The sequence below is a fragment of the Dioscorea cayenensis genome, chromosome 7, assembly GCF_009730915.1.
Source record: "Dioscorea cayenensis subsp. rotundata cultivar TDr96_F1 chromosome 7, TDr96_F1_v2_PseudoChromosome.rev07_lg8_w22 25.fasta, whole genome shotgun sequence".
Classification (NCBI taxonomy): Eukaryota; Viridiplantae; Streptophyta; class Magnoliopsida; order Dioscoreales; family Dioscoreaceae; genus Dioscorea; species Dioscorea cayenensis.
Window position 1 is genome coordinate 30452035 of NC_052477.1, and position 26239 is coordinate 30478273.

General features: G+C 33.0%; 1 protein-coding gene across 1 annotated transcript; it reads right to left on the minus strand.

Annotated features, from left to right (window-relative positions):
• Positions 1-9992: 9992 nt before the first annotated feature.
• On the minus strand, positions 9993-10490 carry LOC120265342 (probable leucine-rich repeat receptor-like protein kinase At2g28990). The gene is made up of 2 exons (XM_039273213.1): positions 10467-10490; positions 9993-10406 (listed from the first exon to the last, which is right to left on the minus strand). The coding sequence occupies exons 1-2, from the start codon at positions 10488-10490 to the stop codon at positions 9993-9995; spliced, it is 438 nt and encodes a 145-aa protein (XP_039129147.1).
• Positions 10491-26239: the final 15749 nt, after the last annotated feature.

Consider the following 26239-nt stretch of genomic DNA (forward strand, 5'->3'; position numbering starts at 1 on the left):
CTCCTGAGCATCTTTTTCATACTTGTTGTAAGACTCAAGGTCTTTGGGCTCTCATTTCCAATTTGTTGCTTATGCAAATTCAATTTCCTGATGGTTTTGTTATGGGCAACTAGCTTGTTCAAGCCAATTTTTCCTTAAAAGTGAAATCTATAATTGTTTTAACTGTCTGGTTTCTTTGGAAAGCCAGAGGCGATGCCATGCCAAACCTAATTATCATGTTATTGCTCATAAAGCTATTTCCTGTGCTAATAATATGCACTGTGTTGGCAATGTCTCGTGCAGGAAGCTGATCGATCATTAGTAACTTTTGCATTCTTAATGGTCCATTCCTTTTTACTGCTTCAGTTTGGAACTGTACCAACCAGGTTTGCAAGGGTGGCTTCTTCATTTCTTCTTCTAACTTTGCTATTTCTTTTGCAAGATGTCATGTTTTTACTTTTTACTGCTGATGATCCTACTGCCTCTGAACTGAGTAATTTGGTCACTGCTCTCCAGCTTGCTATTGACCACCAATTAAGGATGCAGATAATTAATTTTCATTGCTGACTCCAACATATCGACCTTGTTAAAGACTTCCAGCAATGCTTGTTCCTGGCATTTTCGCTCTTTGATTAATGAATGCAACCGACTTATGAAGTGTTTCTTAGAAGCTGGCTTTGTATTCTAGTTCTTAGTTTATTTTAGCTCAGTTTAGCTTTACAGGTTATCTTTAGTCCTCTGTAATCTTTCCCAGTTTTTCAATAAAAGCCTTTGGGCTCCTTTTAAAAAAAATATATGTTGATAACAATGTATATATAGCATGCTGATCACTCGATTCAATCCAGAATAAATATTCAACAAAATTTTAATTTATAATAGATTATTATCTTTTTATTTTTATTAAATATGATATAAATAATCAACAAAATTAAATTATATTTATTATATTATAATAAATATTCAACATCAAAATATGCCTACAGGTTCATTGTGCTGTACGGTATACCAATGTTATTATTTAAAAGAGCCTTCATTTGGAAAATATTAAGATTTTGCCACAAAACTCTTTCATTTAACTTATCTCCCATTCTTGTTTTTTACTTCCATTGGAAGTATGATACTATATATATTTAACTTATCTATTTTAATTTTCTTATTCTATCCTATTCGAAATAGGATGTTGGTGGAGCTTTTAACTTTTTAGCTTATCGTTATATATATATATATATATATTATTTGACTCCCATTCAAAAAAATATAATATAATTTTAATAGAATTAAGATTTATAAAATCCTATATAAACACTTAAACAGATCATATAGAAACCAATTAAGAAGTGAAAAGTGAACTTAACAGGCTAGCTAGCTAATATTTATTGATTCCAAATAATCAATGAAAACGGTTAGCATAAAATGTGTCATCATAAGTTTTGTTCTCATGTGGTTGTGCGGAATTGCAATTTTTGTGTCAGTAAATTATTTCTTCCACTTTCTAAAAGATATAAAACCATTGGCAATAATAGCAGGCTTTGGAGCAATTACCATCGAAATCATCATAATAGTTTACCTATTATATCCGTGCGTTTATCATGATGATCATGATGATGATCTCCATGAACTCTACTTATGTTGTACCATAAATCTTCAAGTTTGTTACATGTTCGTGGCGAGTTGTGGATTATTTCTGGCAATTTTTCCGGAACATGTTGGCGTTCTAGCGCGAGTAGGAGGCTTAGCAATATTTGCTGTGGCAAATCTCATAATTGTTTGTCTTATAAATTGCGCAAAAATATCCACTGCCCCTGATCATGATCAGCCTCCATTAGGTGATCACAACCATTAATCACTCAATATCTCTTTTTATTATTTTAATTAATCTTCTATATATATATAAATATATATATTTGCCAATTTTATTATATATTATTCTAATTAATAAATAATTTCTAATATGCATGAATATATGTGTGTTTGTATGGATGCAGGCGACTTAGAGCAAGGAAGTAATAATCCGGTTGCACCATTGGATGTCTAAGTTTAGAATTTATCACCATCATAAATATAGTAGATGTATAATATCCTCTTACAATGTTTTAATAAACAAATTCAATTTCATTTATTAAATTTAAGTTTTTTTATTCATATTAAATATGATATTAATAATTTAAAAAATTAAGTGTATTTATTTGAGCCGGTGAATTCGCCCAATTATTATTATTATTGTTAGTTGAATAATATTGTATTCACTGGGAAATTTTTTTTGTAAATCCAAATATAAAAAAATCAGTTGCCTTAATTCGAGGGGAAAAAATTAATATAAATCTTTGTTTGTGGTTGTATAATGACTAAACAGGGTATCTTATTTGAAATTTAAAAATTAAAAATTGGGATTTATTCGTGTGCTGAAATGTAGGATGGGACTCCCTATGCTACAGACTTAGGATACATCTTTTAATCATATATATATATATATATCCGCCGTACAATCTCACTGGATTAGTGAGACACGTCTTACTGTCAGCAAATAAGTTAATGACGTTTTAATTACAATAAAAAAACAAAGATCTCTAAAACTCTAAATCCAATTAACAATCACGATGAGAAAGCAATTAAGATCAACCTAAACCTTGACATGAACATTTACATCATGAACCATTTAATCAAGATCATCATGTACCATCTTTCTTTTAGACATCATGTGTTATAACCCAGCTGATCGTGGGCCCATTACTGTAGCTCTTTTAAAAAGACCAGCACTGTAGCAGCCATAAATTTTTTTTCTTCCCTTTTTAAAAGCTTCAGCACTTCTCTTCTATTTCACATTCATGCTTATTGGAAACTCTAGCCATTTACTTCTCCTTTCCTTGCTTTTGATGGTTAAAGGTAGGTAAGTAATTTTTGTTTACATTAATTTTCATTTTGTGTTTTTGTTCATAACCTTAGAATAAACTTAGGCCTTGTATTCTTCTTTTTCCTCTTTTGTTTTCCTTAGATTAGTAGAAGTAGAGAGGATGAGAAGAAAAGATGGCAAGGTGAGTGGGCTAACCAACCTTTAACTCTCTCTTTAAGTTTTTATGTGCTTCATTTGCTTGAATTGTTGTGAATTTGGAATGATCATGCTCCAAGCTTGGGTTTTGTCTTGTTGGAATCCATATCTTATTTAATTGGGAGGATTGAATGTTATTGTTGATTTATTTTGACATCAAGAGTTTTGTTTCTTATTTCTACCTCATTGTTGATTTATTGGCCTTAAACTCACTTTGTTGATATAATGCACTCTCTATTTGTTGCCAACTTTATATTTTTGCTAAGTTTAAAGCTTTTGGGAGTTAGATTGGTTGTTATCTATGGCAAGATTAGTTTATGGATCTCTTGTATTAATGAGGTGATTGTTTTTCATTTTGGGCTAAGCAAAACACTTGATTAAAGACTTTTGTAAATTGGATGTATTCTTGTATATTGTTAGAAGTGATGTGTGGAAAGTTAGTCATTGCATGAGAGATGTTTGGTGAAATGCTCTTGAGTATTTAATGTGATCATTGATCGACTAAGTGTGCCAGATGTTGATAAAAGAAGATGTTAGTGAAGTAGAAAGGTGGCTAGAGGAAGTGTATTTATGTATGATGGTAGAAATTAAAGAAGGTGTTAGAGATGTGTGAGTTGGAGAGGGTTAAGTCATTGAAAAGGTTAGTGATGATGAGGTCATAATACTAAGGGGTTTGGGCCTAAATTTTGGGTATTTGAACTTGTATACTTGGCTTATGTTGGCAAACTCGTGTTTGTATGGAAGTTGTAGGACTTATGTTTATTGGGATGTATATGTGAAGGAAATAAAGGAATTTATTGGTGACTTCGTGAATGAAATTACAATGGCGGAAGATGGAAATGTGTACTCTTGCATTGGAAGAAGTATGATTTAGAATAATTGGGGATTTATTAAGAGAAATAATGCTAAAGAGTCCATGTCTAAATTTAGTAGTTGAGTAAAGAAAGGTAGTCAAATTGCAATTATTTTGAGTAAAAGGAGTTTCATAGAATTTTGCAAATACGATTGAGTTAGATACTTCATGATAGCTTTTGAGATCATTTGGAGGAGTAAATAGTGAAATCAAGGATTAATTGGGGCATATGCAGGCAACCATATAAGCCACATGGATCCCGGAAGTACTGTAGCATTACTGTAGCGATGACTCTTTTTCTTAAATTTTGTTTCAGAGTTAAATCTTAGTTTTGTATGAATTCTGTAATGTTAAGGTGATTTGATATGGAGGTCTATTATGCGAATCGATCAATTTAAACCTTGGAAATGTTAATTATTGAATTTTATGTGAGTTGATGCATTATCTATATGGGAATGTGATATCATTTTGGTCTCAAGAAATTTATTTGATTTTGATATAAGGAGTGTTAGATTTTGTTGAGACAATTCTTATGGTGAATTTATATAATTGGGTTCGAAGGATTTTAATTACAAGAGATGTGGTGATTTGTGAGTCAGGGTGTGTGTAATTGAGAGATCTCCTTGATGAAGTGGATTTGGTAGTGTAATAGAGATGGAACATCTTGTTGGGGGTTAATAGAATTAGAAGATGAGAATGGAAGTTTATTAGAGAATGTTAAGTTAAAGTATGCTTACAAACCTTTGGTTTAATCTTTGCAAGTTTGTGAGAATAATGATATGCTATTCATTACAATTGAAGTCTGATAGAGGGACTTGGCGATTTAACTTGAGCGGGCTTATGTTGTTGAGGAAGGGTGGAGCTACTCCCATTTACCACTTGGTTTTATTCAATGTATTTTATCATGTCCCTGGAACCTACTTTCATATTATTACTGATCTTATACTCAGTATTTATTTTATTCCTTGCTTAGATTATTGTTCATTGTTAGTGATTTGTTATCTTAAAATTGTCCGGTTTTCCTCGCTAATCTGGGATTCTGTAATTCTGTAGTCTGTTCGTGTGGGTAACTGTGTTTTATTTGTGAGTACTCTGTATTTCGATTATGATGTTTTGTTTGAACGATTTATTGTATCATTCTGCTTACTTTTATATAATTTATTCTGTTTATCTAGTCATTTGTGTCTGAAGCGAAGTATTGGAATTTATTAGTATTTCGGAGTTTATGTGAACTTGTGAATTTATAATTTCTGAACTTGTACTCTGTGTTTTTGGTGTATGATTATTTATTTATTCATTTATTTTGTTCTCGCATTATTTATTCAGTATATTTTCTGTTTGTATTATGTATTTCTGCGATTTTAGTACATCTCCATTCCTGGCTCGCCCAGCTAGGAGGAGTAAGTCCTAGCCATGTGCACATGTTTTCTGTAGTAGCGCTACCCCCAACTGAGGTCGAAGATCCGGCTACGGCTGTTGATATTCTGTTCTGTTCTGTTCCGACTTCACAGTCGAAGATCTTGCCTCGTGCTGTTGATTTCTGTTATTAGTTAGGGAGATGTACACGTCTGTTTTCACGTATTTTTTGTATTTCTGACTATTTCTATCTTTTGAGCATTTTCTGTATTTTCGTTCTATTATTAGTCTGTCTGTATTTCTGAGCATTTTCCGTATCTTCATTCCACTATCTTCATTCCACTAGTCTGTCTGTCTGTTTACTTTCTATTATTAGTCTGTCTGTCTGTTGTAGTTTATTTGGAAAGTTTTATGTTTTGGTAATGTTTTGATAACCAATTTCCGTATTCTGCTGGTATTTGTGAGTTTTTCTCTTGTTTTCACCCTACTCACTGAGTAACCGAGTTACTCAACCTCTCTTCTTCTAACTTTTCAGGTGCTCGACTCTTAGGTTGTTGTGCTTAAAATCTTGTCGTTCAGCCATTGCTAGGTTGGATCCTCTAGGGTTGTCGTCTTGTTGTAAATTTGTATTAACCTGTATTTGTACTTTGGAATCTTGTATATGTAGGCTTGCTTTATATTTCTGTACCATTTTATGTTGTTCGTTGTTTTACTTGTTGGGTTGAATCTGACCCAGTCAAATCTGAGGCCTTACAGACAGTGGGGCCCAGCCCCATTAGATGCGGCCGATCTGTCAGCGGGCCCGGCTTTGGGGCTGGGGTGTGACATCATGCATGCATGGTTTCTTGGAAAGCATACTCTTGAGCATAAACATGACCATGAACATGAACATCATGTCATCATGACCAGATGGAGGAAGCTCATTAATGCCCACTAATGCTTTGACAAGCACCATCATGTCTCCATTGTTCATTCACTCTTTTGGTTTGGTCTCTTGTTGAGCTTTTAGAAAGTTGAAAGTTCTCCAAGCCCAAACTTCTCCTCTTAAATTTCTAAGTAACTGAGACACTCTTCTTTCTCATGGGTTGAAGAAAAACAAGCAAGTTCATCCTTGGATTCTTTTTCTTTTGTTGCTTTTTGGATCTCTTTACTTTGTTTGTGCTCACTGCTATGGTTATGGCTTGTAGCTTTGGAAGTAGCGTAGGTGAGACTGGTCTTCCTGACATGGCCAGGATGATCAATGAAGAGAGTTTTCGTGATATGGAGTTCGACCACCATCGGACTATATATGAAGTGATCTCCGGCGGTTTGGCAAGGCGAGATTGTGTTTTGCGACCTCACTCCCAAATAGAGTCAAATACCTTTTATCCCTGTCTTTTCTGTCTCTCTCTGTCTCTGTCTGTCTGTCTGTCTCTCCCTCCTTCAACATGCCTATTCCATTTCAAAACTTTGGAGATTGTAAATTCATTTGGTTTTTTATCTATAGTTCTGTCATCCTAGGTGCTATGTATTTAGCTCTTAGTTATGGAAAGGGCATACTTGTTTTAAAAATATTTCTCTTTGGTATAGCCATATTTGAATTGACTTTATTGATTTGGTCTGTATGTTATGTGGTTCTTGAGTATTTAGGATTGTTCAATGAGTCGGTGATTGGCGGAAGGACAGTGGCTGACGCAACAGCAGTGACTCGAGCAGCGGAGGAAACGGCGGATGATCAGGTAACCGGCGGGGCTGATGTAGCCACGGCCGAGGTCGAAGCGATAACCGGAAGAGAGGAAGCCGCGGCTTAAAACTCAGACAAGACCAATCAATATTTAACTTAATTGCACGCGAATTACATGCAAATTTTGTTTTTAACCTTTTACAATGGTTTTGTGCTTCCATATCTTTATGTTTCAATTTAAGTCAAAAGTTTTATCATTAATTGGTGTATCAATTAATGATAAAACTTTTGACCCTATAGGTTTTGCAAATTGTTAAAATCTCAATTACAAAATTACATTTAACCCTATATAAAAATTTTCTTTTACTATTCTAAAGAATTTTTATTTTTTACAATTTATATTATATATAAAAATATCTACTCAGAAGTTATTTCTTATTTAATATAGTTTTTGAAGATTACTAAAATCTCAATCACAAAAATTGCATTTTACCCTCTATAAAAATTTACTTTTATTCTTTGAAAATTTTCTTGTAAATTATACTTTTTACAAAGGCATATATTTCAAATGTCTAGATTTTTTGTGCTCTTTTTATATTTAATATGTCCTCCTTTGTTCTTCTTTTTGTACCTCTCTTCTGTTGTTTATTATAATGCTTTGTTGTCTTAATCTATTTGTGGTTTATCCATTTTATTAAGTTAAAAAATGTCTGAAGTTTTTTTTTAATATAACCTTTAAAAATTGCCTAAATATTTTGAATTAAAGATTTAAGGTTTCAGGGCTGTCTTGGACTAAATCAAACTTCAGGATAAAAATAAACATATTTAAAAATATCACACCATTGTTTCAATTCCAATGCAAATATTAAAATTACTGAGTGATTGATTGCATGACAAACACAAACACTTAAATCAAAATACAGAGAAAACAAAGAACAAAATTATAAGTACATGACAGAAGAATTCTTGAAGCATATGAGGGTGGAGGAGAAGGCACTGACTGCATTTTCGTAGTTGTGTAAACTTCCATGGCATTGATTAATGGTGGCAATGAAGAACCTTGAACTGTTTTCATTGTTAAACAGAACAAAGACAACAAAGAAGAAAAAAGAAGAAGATACAACTGAGAGAAGAAGCAACAAACAACCCTAAAATTACAAAGAAATGCCATTCGCCAACAAAACTTTCATGATCTAATTTGAGAGGTCTCTACCCTGATGAAATAAAGTGATATCATGCAGGCTAAAGCCATGAGTAGCAATGCTGAGCACAAACCGAGTCCAGTCTCGGGGAATTGAGTGAATCTGAGGATTGCCAAGAACATTCAATAAATCATTAAGATCTTCAAAATCACAATCCAATCTCCAATCATCAGCTAATCTTCCATGATTAAGGACACCCTGCAGATGGTTGTTTGCGGTGAAGACAAGTTTGATAGCCATGTTTCTGCCAATAATACTTCTGAAGCTAAGCACAAGGCTTTAACATCAGCTTCTAATTAATGCTGTATCCGCATCCACATAGCAACAACCTGCAATTAAGAAAGAGGACTGAAAATTTAAAATACAAAAACCAACCCCAGATTTAGAGACTTCTTTATTCCAAGTAGAAGCTGTGAAGAGGAAGGGACTCTCATGAGTTGTAAAAAATTATTCAGGATAAGATTATGCAAATTATGAGAGTTTGAAGCTTGAGAGTACTCCCTGACATGAGTGATAGCTTTACGAGACAAATTATAACAATCTAGCTCTTCATTTTGAAAAATACTATTGCATCTGGCTTTCCAAATAAGCCAAATAGTCAAAGCAATAACATATTGAAGAAATTTAGCTTTGCCTATCTGAACAGAACTAATCCATTAGTAAAAGCAATAGTTAAACCAATATCATTGCTGATCAGATTCCAAATTAATTGAGATTTAGGACAAAGGTTAAACAAGTGTTCTGCAATCTCATACTCAATATTGCATCAAATAAAAAAATTTTGAGGCCCCAAATTCAGATAGTAGAGATAATCATAGGTTTTGACACCATAATGTAACATAAGCCAGATGAATTGCTTTGCTTTGGGAGCAATCTTAAGGCACCAAATATAGTTCCAACCATCCCAAGCACCATGAGGAGCTGCACAATGATTAAAATGTGAGTATACCGTAGAGGAAATCTTAAGATTAGAAGATCTGGGAACTATACCCATCTATTCTTAATATCATTGCTAATAGCTCCATGCCAAAAAAACAGAATGGTTTAAATGATCCCCAAAAATATAATGAAAAGAATCCAAATTCCAATGAGTGTCAATCAGTAAATCCGAGATCAAGATATGATCAAGGTCCACCTCCATATTAAGGAATGTAGGCTTATAAGCAAGAGGAATCTCAAAGTACCAAGGATAATTAGGAAACAAAAGCCAGGATTTATATTCTTCCAAAACATAAGAATGCCTCTAGAGTAGCCATCAGCCACAATGGCTGCCCAGCACCAGGAATTCCTTAGCTTCAAGCAGAACCTGTCAAGACGATTATCATCAGCTCTAGTTTCAACCAACCCAAAGATAGAAGGATTAAATTTTTTAATCAAATGAAAAATCCAAGAGAAAGTATATCTTCCAGAAGAACCCTTCCAATTCCAACAGGTAAGTCTTGATATTTCCATAATCAAAATAAAAGAAACGAGAAAGAGACTAAGAAACATCCTGGAATGAGACCAAAGGAGAGAAGAAGCTGACAACATAGCCACAACGAACTCACGTGTGCCTTAGAGGATCCCCACCCTCATTAGTCACCCTTCCTTTTTAATAAGAAGCTTTCCAAATCCTGTTGAACATGTCACCAATGATGTCTTCAGTGTACCTATGATCAATATTAACAAACATTAAAATGATAAGAATTGTTGATTAGTTAAAAAAAAGAAGGAAAAAAAAATAGTTACAACTTACACAACATCTTCTCTACTTCCAAATGTGGCTCTCTGTTGGAGGAGAAAAGCTGATCCTAATTCTATCATGTCATAAGTCATGAAGGGAAGTGACACAACCTCAAGCGATGAAATGAATGGAACATCACTGTCTTTAGTGCTTTCCAAACACACTTGCATTTAATCATGATCAAGTTTAAAGATGGCTTCGATGACTATGGGTTTATCTTGGCTTGAAGAAGTCACCACTGTCATCCACTTGAATCCATTCACTGATACATCAAAGGTTGGTGGCTTCATTAGGCCATCATAGTTGCCATAATAGAAGCTTGCCGGTATAATATACTTCCCAATATCATCGGTGATGAAAGAGTGACAATTTGGAGTGCTTGTGTTTTGTGGGAAGTATCTCAAGTTTTTCATTTGCATGGTGATGTTTATGTATGTTTGTGTGACATTCTTGTTCATTCCTGTCTGAATGTATTCATTGTCAGGCTCCCAATTGATCAGATTCTTAGTGTCCAAAGTGTATGATTCTGCTCCACAGTTAATGCTAATCCATTGATACGTATCTGAAGGTAGATGAAAGAAACACTAAGAATACAATTTGTGCTATGATTTAAATGAATGGTTAACCAATGGATTGATACTCACCAGGGAAAGCTGATTCTGTTGCATGGAATAGTAGAATTAACAGAAGTAGTTTCAAATGATGTTAGAGTTGATTGAAGGAGTTCAGTTCTGCAGTCCAATTGAATCAGAGAAGAGATATCTGCAGGTTGATTGTGAATAGAGGGTAGCCACGTAATTTCAGGTATTTGAAAGTTTGTTAAGTTAGTTGAGGGTCTGAGAGGGAAGTGAATGGACGGTTGTGATGATAAGCATCTTCAGATATGGTTCAAGCTCGAGGCATGCACAGATGATGATGGAAAAAAGGAACGGCTGAGATCAAATGATCTGAGGATTTGGGTTAAGTTTGAGGGTGTTAAGCGGTTCAACTCACCATCTATGGACGCGTGTTATAATTAGCTAGGATTTTCCATAGAGTAACCTAATTCATATCCAACAAGGGCACATGCATGTAGCATGGAGTATATGAGCACATAAAATATATGTTGAGAACAATGTATATATGGCATGCTCACTCAATTCAATCCAGATTAATAACACAACTAAGGATGATTATCAACACATCTTCGAATTAAGCACCAAGGTAATTAAACACTTTGTTCCCCTTAATTTAATTACTTCTTCCCCTTCATCTACCAAACCATTGAAGTTATTTCAGTTCCTGACAATCTGATCAACAACACTGCACACAATGTCAATCCTCTAAGCGAGTATCAAAGCGAGTATCAGGGTTTATCAGAACAAGCATTTGAGACGGTTTATAGGGTTTATCTGAGAATGATGCGTGTGGAATCGTGGATGTTGTATTTATGTGAATTTAAGATTTTAAGAATAAAAAATAAATAAAAAATAATGTTGATGATGTATATATAATTTGTTGCCCTTCAAGAACAAATTTTAAAATATGCCTATAGGTTCATTATGCGGTAAGGTAAACCAATGTTATTATTTAAAAGAGCCTTCATTTGGAAAATATTAAGATTTTGCCACAAAACTCTTTCCTTTTCCAACCAGATTATTTTTTTTTTCATTTAACTTATCTCCCATTCTTGTTTTTTACTTCCATTGGAAGTATGATACTATATATATATATATATATATTAACTTATCTATTTTAATTTCCTTATTCTATTCTATTCGAAATAGGATGTTGGTAGAGCTTTTAACTTTTTAGCTTATCGTTATATATATATATATTCTGACTCCCATTCAAAAAAATATAATATAATTTTAATAGAATTAAGATTTATAAAATCCTATATAAACACTTAAACAGATCATATAGAAACCAAGAAGTGAAAAGTGAACTTAACAGGATAGCTAGCTAATATTTATTGATTCCAAATAATCAATGAAAACGGTTAGCATAAAATATGTCATCATAAGTTTGGTTCTCATGTGGTTGTGCGGAATTGCAATTTTTGTGTCAGTAGATTATTTCTTCCACTTTCTAAAAGATATAAAACCATTGCAACTAATAGCAGGCTTTGGAGCAATTACCATCGAAATCATCATAATAGTTTACCTATTTTATCCGTGCATTTATCATAATGATCATGATGATGTTCTTCATGAACTCTGCTTAGGTTGTACTATAGCTCTTCAAGTTTGTTACATGATGGCCGCGAGTTATGGATTAATTCTGGTTTTTTTACCGGAACATGTTGGCGTTCTAGCGCGAGTAGGAGGGTTAGCAATATTTGCCATTGCAAATCTCATAATTGTTTCTCTTATAAATTGCGCAAAAACATCCACTGCCCCTGATCATGATCAGCCTCCATTAGGTGATCACAATCATTAATTACCCAATCTCTTTTGTTATTTTAATTAATATTCTATATATATAAATATATATTTGTCAATTTTATTATATATTACTCTAATATGCATAAATATATCTGTGTTTGTATGGATGCAGGCGACTCAAAGCAAGGAAGTAACAATTCGGTTGCACCATTGGATGTCTAAGTTTAGAATTTATCACCATCATATATATATATAGTAGATGTATAATATCCTCTTACAGTGTTTTGATAAATAAATTCAATTTTATTTATTATATTTAAATTTTTTATTTATATTAAATATGACATTAATAATTTAAAAAATTAAGTGTATTTATTTGAGCCGTTGAATTCGGACAATTATTATTATTATTGTTAGTTGAATAATATTGTATTCAGTGGCAAAATTTTTTCTAAATCCAAATTTAAAAAAATCAGTTGCCTTAATTCGAGGGGAAAAAATTAATACAAATCTTTATTTGTGGTTGTATAATGACTAAACATGGTATCTTATTTGAAATTTAAAAATTAAAATTTGGGATTTATCCGTGTGATGAAATGTAGGATGAGACTCCCTATGCTACAGACTTAGGATACATCTTTTAATCATATATATATATATATATATCCTCCGTACAATCTCACTGGGTTAGTGAGACACGTCATGACATTTTAATTGCAATAAAGAAACAAAGATCTTTAAAATTCTAAATCCAATTAACAATCACGGCGAGAAAGCAATTAAGATCAACCATTAAATCAAGATCATCATGTACCATCTTTCTTTCAGACATCATGCATGCATGGTTCTTGGAAAGCATACTCTTGAGCATAAACATGGCCATGAACATGAACATCATGTCATCATGACTAGAAGGAGGAAGCTCAATAATGGCCACTAATTAATGCTTTTGACAAGCACCACTGCCGAACAGCAATTCAAAAACTTGGTATGTGGAGTGGAGCAGTAATAGGAAAGCATGCTCATTAATGCCCATTAATGCTTTTGACAAGCACCACTGCCGAACAGCAATTCAAAAACTTGGTATGTGGAGTGGAGCAGTAATATATGGGAAAGCATGCTCATAAGCACCATCATGTCTCCATTGTTTTTTTCACTCTTTTGGTTTGGTCTCTTGTTGAGCTTTTAGAAAGTTGAAAGTAATCCAAGCCCAAACTTCTCTTCTTAAATTTCTAAGTAACTGAGACACTCTTCTTTCTCATGGGTTGAAGAAAAACAAGCAAGTCCATCCTTAGGATTCTTTTTCTTTTGCTGCTCTTCGGATCTCTTTACTTTGTTTGTGCTCACTGCTGTGGTTATGGCTTGCAGCTTTGGAAGTAGCGTAGGTGAGACTGGTCTTCCTGACATGGCCAGGATGATCAATGAAGAGAGCTTTCGTGATATGGAGTTCGACCACCATCGGACTATATATGAAGTGATCTCCGGCGGTTCGGCAAGGCGAGATTGTGTTTTGGGACCTCACTCCCAAATAGAGTCAAATACCTTTTATCCCTATCTTTTCTATCTCTCTCTCTCTCTCTCTCTCCCTCTCCCTCCTTTAACATGCCTATTCCATTTCAAAACTTTGGAGATTGTAAATTCATTTGGTTTTTTATCTATAGTTCTGTCATCCTAAGTGCTATGTATTTAGCTCTTAGTTATGGAAAGGGTATATTTGTTTTAAAAATATTTCTCTTTGGTATAGCCATATTTGAATCGATTTTATTGTTTTGGTCTGTATGTTCCGCGGTTCTTGAGTATTTAGGATTGTCCAATGAACCGGTGATTGGCGGAAGGACAGTGGCTGACGCAGCAGCAGTGACTCGACGAGCAGAGGAAACGGCGGATGATCAGGTAACCGGCGGGGCTGATGAAGTCACGGCCGAGGTCGAAGCGATAGCCGGAAGCGGGGAAGCCGCGGCTTAAAACTCAGACAAGACCAATCAATATTTACCTTAAGTGCACGCGAATTACATGCAAATTTTGTCTTTAATCTTTTACAATGGTTTTGTGCTTCCATATCTTTATGTTTCAATTTAAATCAAAAGTTTTATCATTAATTGGTGTATCAATCTATATATATATATATATATATATATATTTATATATTTTTTATATATATATCCCACTGATCGATCACCATAGATATGATAGGATAAGAATAAAAAATTGGCAAAATTAATCTATTTATGGTTCAAGTTCACTACCACTTTACTGTAAATTAATCACTTTCAATGGACTGGATACAATAAAGAGAACCATAAGATAAAACAAAACAAGCCATTTCGTGCAGTAACTTGACATTTTTCAGTTAACTTTTAATGTTTTAAGATAAGTTAAATTATTATAATTATTTATATGATATAATTATTATAATAATTATTATTCTAAATAATTATAATAACATTGCTTTTACTAATATATAGATCAAAAAACAAAGGCCACATCTAAAAATTAAAAGCTCAACTGTCACATGCAGACTAAATTCCAAATGGTGAAACGAAAACAGAAAATGATAAAAAATGATAGCATGGTTCATGTACTTGCATGGAAGCATAGCAAGATTATTCCACCTCCTTCCCAGCATCTTCACCCTCTTGTGGACCATCTCTTCTTCCACTCTTTCACACTCTTTCAATTTGTGTTCATTGTTGCAAGTTACTTGAAAAAGTTGACTGGTCAACAATGGAAACGAAAGAAACAGGAGATTTGAAAATGTTGACTCTTCCAGCAGCCTATGAGAATTGAGATCCTCCACTCAGCCTTTAATGCACCAGACTTCTCCTTACAGTTGCTGTGACCAATAAAAGCTTGAAAAGGGATTCTCATTGGACTGAGAATGAGTTTTATATCATCTATAATGTCTTATCTAGTACTAGGTTGTCTTTAATTAATGCTACTTTTTGTGTTGGGACTCAAACTGGTAATAATGCTGTTTTTTTTTTTGAAACTTTTAAAATGTTTGTTCTACTCTGTAGTTGGTTGAGAGAAATGGTTTTATGAAAATTGCTTCACTTTACTGATCTGCAGAAGTTTCTCTTCCACTGTGTATCTTTTTGGTCACCGAATTATAACAGAGTGATCCTGAACATTCATCCTCTTCATCCAGCTACCAATTTTCAGAGTTTCATATCCCTACATTGGATTTGTTCTAAGAGAAGAAGTACTAGTGAAAATAAATGAGTTTTTACAGTCTGTATATATAAATTAACAGACATGATAATGATTAAATGCCTGTGCATTCACCCATTGATTTTGGTAGAGGAATAGGCAAAATTGTGACAAAGAAAGGAGCAGAAGGGAGGCCTAGTTGATTCGACAATTTTCATCAACTTAACAAGCTAATAGCCTATAAAGGGCCATATGTATAATTTTATAAAAACAGAGATAAAATTTTATTTAAAGATCTTAACACAAGGAAGTTTTTGCAGTAAAAAGGCAAGCAGGTGTTGAAGCAGTTATATGCAATTAACTATTTTTATAACAAATACAAAGATATAGGATAAAGTAGATGATTTCTTATCTACCAGAAATGCAACTTGATACCTGAGACATCTCTTGCCATGGAGTAAAAAGGAGATGCTTCCATAAGTGGCATCATTTGGCTAACAGCAGGACCTAGCTGCAACACATGGTGTATTAATTACATTACTAGATCATCAAAAAGCTACAAATAGTTCTCAGTAAATTCAAGAAAAAATAATGTAAATTAGATTGTAAATGAAGGAGTTGGTTTTGAAAAAGGCCTTGCATACACAGACATGGTATATGATTAAAAGATGTACGCTACGGAGTTTAAATTTTCTTATATTATAGGTTTTGTAAATTGTTAAAATCTCAATTACAAAATTACACTTAACCCTAGAAATTTTCTTTTGCTATTCTAAAGAATTTTTATTTTTTACAATTTATATTATATATAAAAATATCTATTCAGAAGTTATTGCTTGGTTAATATAGCTTTTGGAAATTACTAAAATCTAAATCATAAAATTGCATTTTACCCTCTATAAAAATTTATTTTTATTCTTTAAAAATTTACTTGTAAATTATACTTTTTACTAAAATATATATATTTCAAATGTCTAGAGTTTTTGTGCTCTTTTTATATTTAATTTGTCATTTTTTATTCTTCTTTTTTACATCACTTTTGTTATTTATTATAATTCTTTGTTGTCTTAATTCATTTATGGTTTATCTATTTTATTAAATTAATTTTTTTTTATTATTATAACCTTTGAAAATTGTCTAAATCAAACTTCAGGATGAAAATATACATATTTAAAAATATCACATCATTGTTTGTATTATGGTTATTGTTACTGTTATTTAAAAAAATGTTTAAACTATGGGATTATTCAGGGTACAGACATTATCCACTAGAGGTGGGTTCATGCACAACATTATTATTGTTTCCTTATTTGCATTAAAAAATTCTTCGTTTTTGTGCTTGGTTATGCTGCGCTTAGTTTGATTTTGTCACTAGTTATTTGGATCGTACGTCCTTTTCTTTCTAAGTGGATGTTTTGCTAGATCATGATGGGTTCTGATGATCAGCAAGAAGTTTCAGCTGTTGGATGCTTAAATGTGACTACTAGTAAAAAGCAGGTCTCTAAAACCACTCAAAAATTTACAGTCAACAACATGGTGAATGAGAAAGGCTGTGAAACAAAGTCAAACCCCAAAAGAGATGCTTTGGCTTGTATTGATAAAGGCAGCAATGATAAGTCGAGTAGCACTCCAGAGAACTCAAAAGGACTTGACATGATTCCTGAGAAACATTTATCAATAAAGGATGCTTCTTTGAATGTGAATTTGGGCAAACAGGAAAGTGGGAAGGAGAAACAAAGCAGGATTATAAAGTTAACTTCAGCCACAGATAGATCGTAGTATGGTTAGGTAAAATCTAATGACAATATATATATCTCCATTGATGCAATCTGACCATTCATGAGGATTAAGCCATATTTTCGGGAGACGAGGTAACCTCCTCTTCCTACTCATCCTATGTATCCTGTGTTTAACTGGTTTATTGGCATCTTATTTTTTCCTCTAACTTTTTAACTTTTTTTAAATAACAGTAACAATAACCAGAATACAAGCCCAAACAAACCCGTTGTAAAGAACAACATAATTTGATAAATCAACTGGCCGGTACATCATAGAAAAAAACATAATAAAAGATATTCATTGATAATCCAACTGGCCGGTACATCATTAAAAAAACAAAAAACATCAAAACAAACTAAAAAACCTAAACTCTACGCGGTTGTGCCGGCTGCGACTGGTGCTATGACTGGTTGGTCGCGGGCTGTGGCTGGTTCGTGGCGGGTGCTGGCTGGTGCTGTGACTGGTTTGTCAAGGACTGCGGCTAGTGCCGTGACTGGTTCGCCCAGGCTGGGGCTGATGCTGTGGCTGGTTCATCGCGGGTGCCTGCTGGTGTTGGGGCCGGTTCGTCGCGGGTGCTGTGACTGGTTCGTCGCGGGTGCCGGCTCGTCTTGCGGTTGGTTCGTTGAGGGTGCCGGCTCGTGTTGGGGCTGGTTCGTCACGGGTGCCGGCTAGTGTTGGGGTTGGTTCGTTGCGGGTGCCGGCTCGTGTCGGGGCTGGTTCGTCGCCGGTGCCTGCTAGTGTTGTGACTGGTAGTGTTGGGGTTGGTTCCTCGTTACCATTCTGGAAGAACATCTTAAATATCATCAAGCACCAGATCGCCAAAAACAGGATAAATAAGTCCATAACCGCTCCACTAAGGATGGATTGTCTGAAGATGGAACGACTCTTTTTAAAAAAAAGAGCAATAATTAACATTGCAGTTAGACTCAAAGCAAGTGCCAGGCAAAGAATGCACTTGATTGTTGTCAAAACCTCCACCCGCATTGTCATGGCACTGAGAGAAATAGAGAGAGAGAGGAGGAGGAGGAGGAGGAGGAGGAGGAGGAGGAGGAGATGAGAGCAACAGGTAATTGAATATTTAAACTAAAATTCTTCAGTAAAATATAATAAAAACAAGTGTCATGTGGTGGGATAACTAAGAAAGAAGAGTGTCTCAGTTACTAAGAAAAAGAATGGAAGGATATATGGACTTGCTTGTTTTCTTCAACCCATATCTCCATTACTAAGAAAGAAGAGTGTCTCAGTTACTAAGAATGAAGAGAAATTTGGGTGGGAAAACTTTCTAAAAGCTCAACAAGAGACCAAACCTAAAAAGAGAAAAAACAAAGGAGAAACGTTGGAAGATGGACAGAGATATAATTAAGGAGACCGGTACGCAACAACTTTATTCCTATTATTGCTCCACTCAATATACGGAGTTTTTGCATGGCTCGGTAGTGGTGCGGATCAAAACTTTTATTGACATGTATAGAAATGTTCATTAAAAATTTGAATCGTTTCCCTTTTTTCTGAATCGTTTCCCTTAGCCTTTGAAATTGACCAGTATATTTATTTTTATTCCAAGAAAGAGAAAGATATTTTTATATTTGTACTCTTTACAGGGATATGTATGAAATATATTCATTCAAAAGGTTAGAGTTTTTCTTATTATAGGTTTTGAAAATTGCCCAAATGTCAATCACAAAATTATATTTAACCACCATAAAATTTAATTCTATAAAGATTTTTATAATTATAATTTTTATAGGGTTATATTTAGAAACATAAACTCAAAAAAGTTACAATTTTTCCATAGTATAATACTCTTTGAAAAATTATCCAAATCTTAATTGCAAAAGTACACTTAGTCCCTATAAAATTTTTATTTTATTATTATAAAGGGAAGTTCTGTAGTTATACAATTATTATTTTAAAAAGAAAATGTTTTTATTTTAAAAGTTTAAATTTTCTTATACTATAGGTTTTGCAAATGGTCAAAATCTCAATTACAAAATTACATTTAACCCTATATAAAAATTTTCTTTTACTATTCTAAAGAATTTTTATTTTTTTACAATTTATATTATATGTAAAAATATCTACTCAGAAGTTATTGCTTATTTAATATAGTTTTTGAAAATTACTAAAATCTCAATCACAAAAATTGCATTTTACCCTCTATAAAAATTTACTTTTATTCTTTGAAAATTTTCTTGTAAATTATACTTTTTACAAATATATATATTTCAAATGTCTAGAGTTTTTGTGCTCTTTTTATATTTAATATGTCCTCCTTTGTTCTTCTTTTTGTACCTCTCTTCTGTTGTTTATTATAATGCTTTGTTGTCTTAATCTATTTGTGGTTTATCCATTTTATTAAATTAAAAAATGTCTGAAGTTTTTTTTTTAATATAACCTTTAAAAATTGCCTAAATATTTTGAATTAAAGATTTAAGGTTTCAGGGCTGTCTTGGATTAAATCAAACTTCAGGATGAAAATAAACATATTTAAAAATATCACACCATTGTTTTAATTCCAATGCAAATATTAAAATTACTGAGTCATTGATTGCATGACAAACACAAACACTTAAATCAAAATACAGAGAAAACAAAGAACAAAATTATAAGTACATGACAGAAGAATTCTTGAAGCATATGAGGGTGGAGGAGAAGGCACTGACTGCATTTTCATAGTTGTGTAAACTTCCATGGCATTGATTAATGGTGGCAATGAAGAACCTTGAACTGTTTTCATTGTTAAACAGAACAAAGACAACAAAGAAGAAAAAAGAAGAAGATACAACTGAGAGAAGAAGCAACAAACAACCCTAAAATTACAAAGAAATGCCATTCGCCAACAAAACTTTCATGATCCAATTTGAGAGGTCTCTACCCTGATGAAATAAAGTGATATCATGCAGGCTAAAGCCATGAGTAGCAATGCTGAGCACAAACCGAGTCCAGTCTCGGGGAATTGAGTGAATCTGAGGATTGCCAAGAACATTCAATAAATCATTAAGATCTTCAAAATCACAATCCAATCTCCAATCATCAGCTGATCTTCCATGATTCAGGACACCCTGCAGATGGTTGTTTGCGGTGAAGACAAGTTTGATAGCCATGTTTCTGCCAATAATACTTCTGAAAGCTAAGCACAAGGCTTTAACATCAGCTTCTAATTAATGCTGTATCCGCATCCACACAGCAACAACCTGCAAGTAAGAAAGAGGACTAAAAATTTAAAATACAAAAACCAACCCCAGATTTAGAGACTTCTTTATTCCAAGTAGAAGCTGTGAAGAGGAAGGGACTCTCATGAGTTGTAAAAAATTATTCAGGATAAGATTATGCAAATTATGAGAGTTTGAAGCTTGAGAGTACTCCCTGACATGAGTGATAGCTTTATGAGACAAATTATAACAATCCAGCTCTTCATTTTGAAAAATACTATTGCATCTGGCTTTCCAAATAAGCCAAATAGTCAAAGCAATAACATATTGAAGAAATTTAGCTTTGCCTGTCTGAACAGAACTAATCCATTAGTAAAAGCAATAGTTAAACCAATATCATTGCTGATCAGATTCCAAATTAATTGAGATTTAGGACAAAGGTTAAACAAGTGTTCTGCAATCTCATACTCAAGATTGCATCAAATAAAAAAATTTTGAGGCCCCAAATTCATATTGTAGAGATAATCATAGGTTTTGACACCATTATGTAACATAAGCCAGATGAAGTGCTTTGCTTTGGGAGCAATCTTAAGGCACCAAATATTGTTCCAACCATCCCAAGCACCATGAGGAGCTGCACAATGATTAAAATGTGAGTATACCATAGAGGAAATCTTAAGATTAGAAGACCTGGGAACTATACCCATCTATTCTTAATATCATTGCTAATAGCTCCATGCCAAAAAAACAGAATGGTTTAAATGATCCCCAAAAATATAATGAAAAGAATCCAAATTCCAATGAGTGTCAATCAGTAAATCCGAGATCAAGATATGATCAAGGTCCACCTCCATATTAAGGAATGTAGGCTTCAATCATCCGAACTTGCACATATGCCCCTGTATAACTTTATAATTGCATATATATATACACATTTATACTCGTGGGTGGGTTCTTGACCTATCCATGGGCCGGGCCAGGCAGGGTTCGGGTCGGACTTTATCCATACTTACTAAAATTCAAGCTTGTTCAAGCCCGACCTGACCCAAAAATCTAGGCCTTAACCTTTTCCAGAACCTGCCCAAATTTAATGACCTTTACCCAAGGCCCGCCCAAGTCCGCCCAAATAGGTTTTTCATCAAATAATATATGAGTTATAAAAAAAAATAACAATAATATTAATATATGAATATGACCAAATATTATTCTACAAAACACTTAAAAATCAAAATGCCAAATGTAAATATTTATACAATCACAACAACAAAATTCAAACCATTATAATCAATGACAATCAACAATAAATATATATTATATAAGTATATACAAAACTAATTAATAAATAATCAATGGAAATTCAAACCATTATATATATATATATATTAGTATATACAAAACTAATTAATAAATATATTTTATAATTCGGGTAGGGCCAGGCTTTTAACAATGAAAACCAAACCAATTCTATTTTTAAAATGGGCTTCTTTTTTTGTTCAAAGCTGGAACATCGAGCCTTATATATTTATCCAGGCCCTCCCATTTTTTTCGAGCGGGTCTTCAGACTTGGGCAGGTAGCCCGGCCCTTGAATAGGTCTAGAGGGTTCATGTCTAAATTATGCTTTCCATGTGAACCATAAAACATAATTAAAAAGGGGTCAGCAAATCCTTCTCTATTCAGTCCTTAAAAAGGACATGATTAACTGATTTTATAATAATTATTTTTCAATGGACATGATCTAATATAATACATTATAACGTGATGCGTCGCTTTAGAATCCTTCTTTTCAATATCTAGAATAAAAGTGTTTTTTTTTTGGCTCAAAATAAAATAAACGACATGATTTTTGTATTCATTTTTTTTATTAATTTCATTTGTTCCAAATTTCCCACATAAAACCATAAAAAAACATATTTATTTTTATCTGAATTATGAATTTAATCAATTTTGTTCTTTTAAACTTATATATGCAAGAAAATCCAAGTTAGTCAAATAGAAAGAAAATACCCAGGCTATCAACCTGCCAACATAATAAATAACACTAATCATTCTCCCCAGCTTTGCATTGGAGTTTTGCAATAAATAAATAAGTGCAATTAAAGTTTTTTCAATTATTAATATCATAAGTAACATAAATAAAAACTTAAATATAATTAAAAAATTAAATTTGTTTTTTGAAACACTCTGGGAGCATATTTTAAAAATAATATAATTAAACAACTCATATAATGGAAAATATTGTATACATTGGATTTCAAAAGTTTTATGGATATTTATTGCATAAATAAATAAGTACAATTAAAATTGTTCTATTATTCATATCAAAAGTAATATAAATAAAAATTTAAATTTAATAAAAAATTTAAATTTATTCCTTCAAACACTATAGGAGCAGATTATAAAAATAATATAATTAAATAACTTATACAATAAAAATTGTTACATACTTTCGATTTCAAAAGTCTTATAGACATTTATTTCATACATAAATAAGTGCAATTAAAGTTTTTCAATGATTAATATCATAAAAATAAATAAAAATCTTAAATGTAATAAAAAAATTTAAATTTGTTACTTGAAACACCCTAGGAGTATATTATATATTTACTTTAATAGTATGTATAGATAATTTGAAAAAATAAATTTAAAAAAGTTTTGACAGAGCACTTACTTGTCTTTTCAGTATTTGTAACATAATCCAAATAAAACGTATAAGATAATTGTGATATTTGCAATAAATAAAACACAACTAAACAACAAATGATTGAACAATCAAATTAAAAAAAGCAAAACTATGATAAATTAAATAGTAACATTATAAACACTAATGTGAAAAACAAACTTATACCAAGAAAAAGAATTGTTATTCATCTTCATTAGAATATAGGCAATATACATAACCATCATCATTTAATCTCTTTTATTTTATATTTTTCGTCTTCTTCTACAATTGTCTATTCATCTTCCTATAAACCTAATCTATATTATTTAATAAATATGAAAATATTGATAATTAAAAAAAATAAAGCCCATGTTGTAATTTAATGTAATACCAAATAAATGGCATTAATTTAAACGGAGAACAGAAATATTTAAACCTTTATTAATAACTTTTAAACTGTAAATAATAAATTTAAACGCTAAATAAAATGTTTAAACATTGTCCATGATTTATTACCTCTTTTCCTTCGAGCGATGACAAGTTGGTTTCTACCGTCGCTTGCTTCCGGTAACTACTTTCACCGTAGCACAACATCCTTGGGATCTTGCCGAATCGGACTTTCTTTCCCGTTCCGGTCAGCTCGTAAAACCATATGTTAAGCGCGACCGAGCACCCCTTAATATATCCTGTGTTGGTCTTCTTCCCGGCGCATCTATCTTGCACTCGAGCGGCTGCTTGTGGAATGTCCTCCATCAGCCACTTGTGCGTCGCCTGCGCCCATGCGTATCGTCCCATGGCGGGTAGATCATCGACATAATCAACGATCTAGTTCGGAACCGAGCATGATGTATTTGGGAAGAGGACTGTACCCATGAGGTACATCATCAGGAGTTTGACAAAATTTTCTTCTTCTCCCCTTTGTCGAACAAGTTGGACAAGAGTGCTCTTGATGGAGTCTCTGTGTTTCTCATAGGTTTTTGATAAATACCTACCTTTGAACGTTGAGCGGATTTTATTCTTCTTAAACACGACTGCGTCGCCATCACAACGCAGACCAAGAACGAGGGCCACATCTTGAGGCCTGAAACTCAGCAGGCTTTCATCGTACCTTTGCAATAGAGAATCAAGAAGGGCCCTCTCTTGGTAGATAGCTTCGATTCGATGAATCTGCAAAGCGGTGTCCTTCGGATGATCTCCCGAGTGTCGAGGGGTCGTGTTATCTTTCAATTCACTAAGGTCTCCACTCACGGTGTCAAATAGCATCGCCCATTAACTAGGTTGACCGGCATAGTCAAAAGCCTGCGACAATAACAACACATTAAGTGGAAATATAAGAGTTTAAACGGTAACCTTCAGTTCTTAAAGCGGAGATATCATTTTGTTAAGCAGAGAACTAGTTTATTAAAGCGAGACAAAAATTCTTAGCGAGACAACAAAATTTAAAGCGTAACATCTCATTTTGTTAAAGCGTAAAACCTCATTTTTAAAAGCGAAACCATATCAAATGAAAGGGGAATTGTACATTATAAATATTACACAAAGCATAACAATCAAAAAAAATATTTTGATAGTGTATACAGACGAAAGCGCAAAATAACACAAAACCCTAGCCGAGAAATTGCCCTGCAGACTAACAAAACCCCAGCAGAGAAATCCCCCTGCAGACTTCAATATCTTCCAACAAAAACAGGAGCACAAAACAAAACCAAAAAATCTTTCTTTGTTACAGAACATTTAACATAAAACCATACTCAATACCTTAGTTTGCAAACTGATGAAATGCCAACTACTTGCGTGGGGGACTTCTCCTTCGAGATGCTGGTGGAAAGGGAAAAACTGCAATTACAGAGGCTGCGCGGTAGAGACAACTCGGAGACGACTTTCGGAAATGGTTTTAGCGAAGACTCTAGTTGAGAAAAAAATAACTAAAAAGGCTCCGGTGAATTCCTCTCTTGGGGTTACCCTTACGGAAAACCCCCACTTCCTCTCATACTGCGAAAATGGGTCATGCGATCCACGACTCCCCATGCAAGGGTATTTTTTTGTCCATAAAATTTTAAAAATAACTCCGTTGACATCCGTTACATGCTTTGGGGGTTGAAAAAAAGCATGGAAATAAAAAGGAAGGGGTTTTTGGGGGAGTGCAAAACTAACAGGGAGTGTTTTTTTGGCAATAATGCAAACTTATAGGGTGTTTTTGGCAATTTCCACTTTTTTTTATTAATAACACAATATTTTTTTATTTTTCATAGGTTATGTAATATCAAATAAATGTTGTTTATTTTTTTTTAAAACAAATAATTCCAAATAAATTTAGCAAAGATTTCAATTTCCCAAAGCTTTCCATTTCCATGAGTAGGTCTTATTAAATGTTTAATATAAAACTGACTTAATGCCATGATGAAATCAATTTCATTAAATTTTATATATGTTCATAATACAATAGGGTGAATTCTTTCAAAAAGAGTTTAAAAATCTTCCTTGAAACCCTCTCCAATTAAATTATCATCCATTTTCAATAGAAGATCTTATTTAATATAATAATATTATCTATTAGTCTCCTATATTTTTTTTACATATTTAATATTTAATATAATACTAAATAAATAATGTTAATTATTTTTTTAAACTAAAAACTTTAAAAACAATAAGAATTATTTAATATAAAACCGAATTAATGGTCATGATGAAATCAATGCCACTTTAAATATATGTAAAAGAAAAATTTTAAAATCTTCCTTAAAACCCTCTCCAATGAGATTACCATCGGTTTCCATTAAAACATCCTATTAAATATTTAATATAAAATTGATTTAATGCATGTGATGAAACCAATGCAATTAAAATTTTCAATTATTAATACCATATTTAATATAAATGAAAATACTATAAATTATTCCCTGAATCACTCTTAGAGCAGTTTATACATCTACTTTAATAGTATGTATAGATATTTTAAATAGGTAATTACCTCTAAGTCCCTTGATAGTTTGTACATGCTCTAAAAAAATCCCTTGAAGTTTACTTATCCCTCAGAGGTCCTTCCTTTTCAATTAAATCCCGATCAAGTCTAGATGCCATGGAAATGACCTATTTGCCCTTGTTCAAATTCCAAAATTCGCAAGCTAGGAAATGACTTCTTTGTCACTTATTCAACTTCCAAAATTTGGAGGCTGGGAAATGGCGAAAATACCTTCAAATGGCATTAGGAATATCCCAGCGGTTGGAAACCGCACCACCAGAAACTGCCTAAGCGTCTCTTGGTCTTATTCTTATATGCCTCATCGTAGTTGAAATCATTCTTTTATTC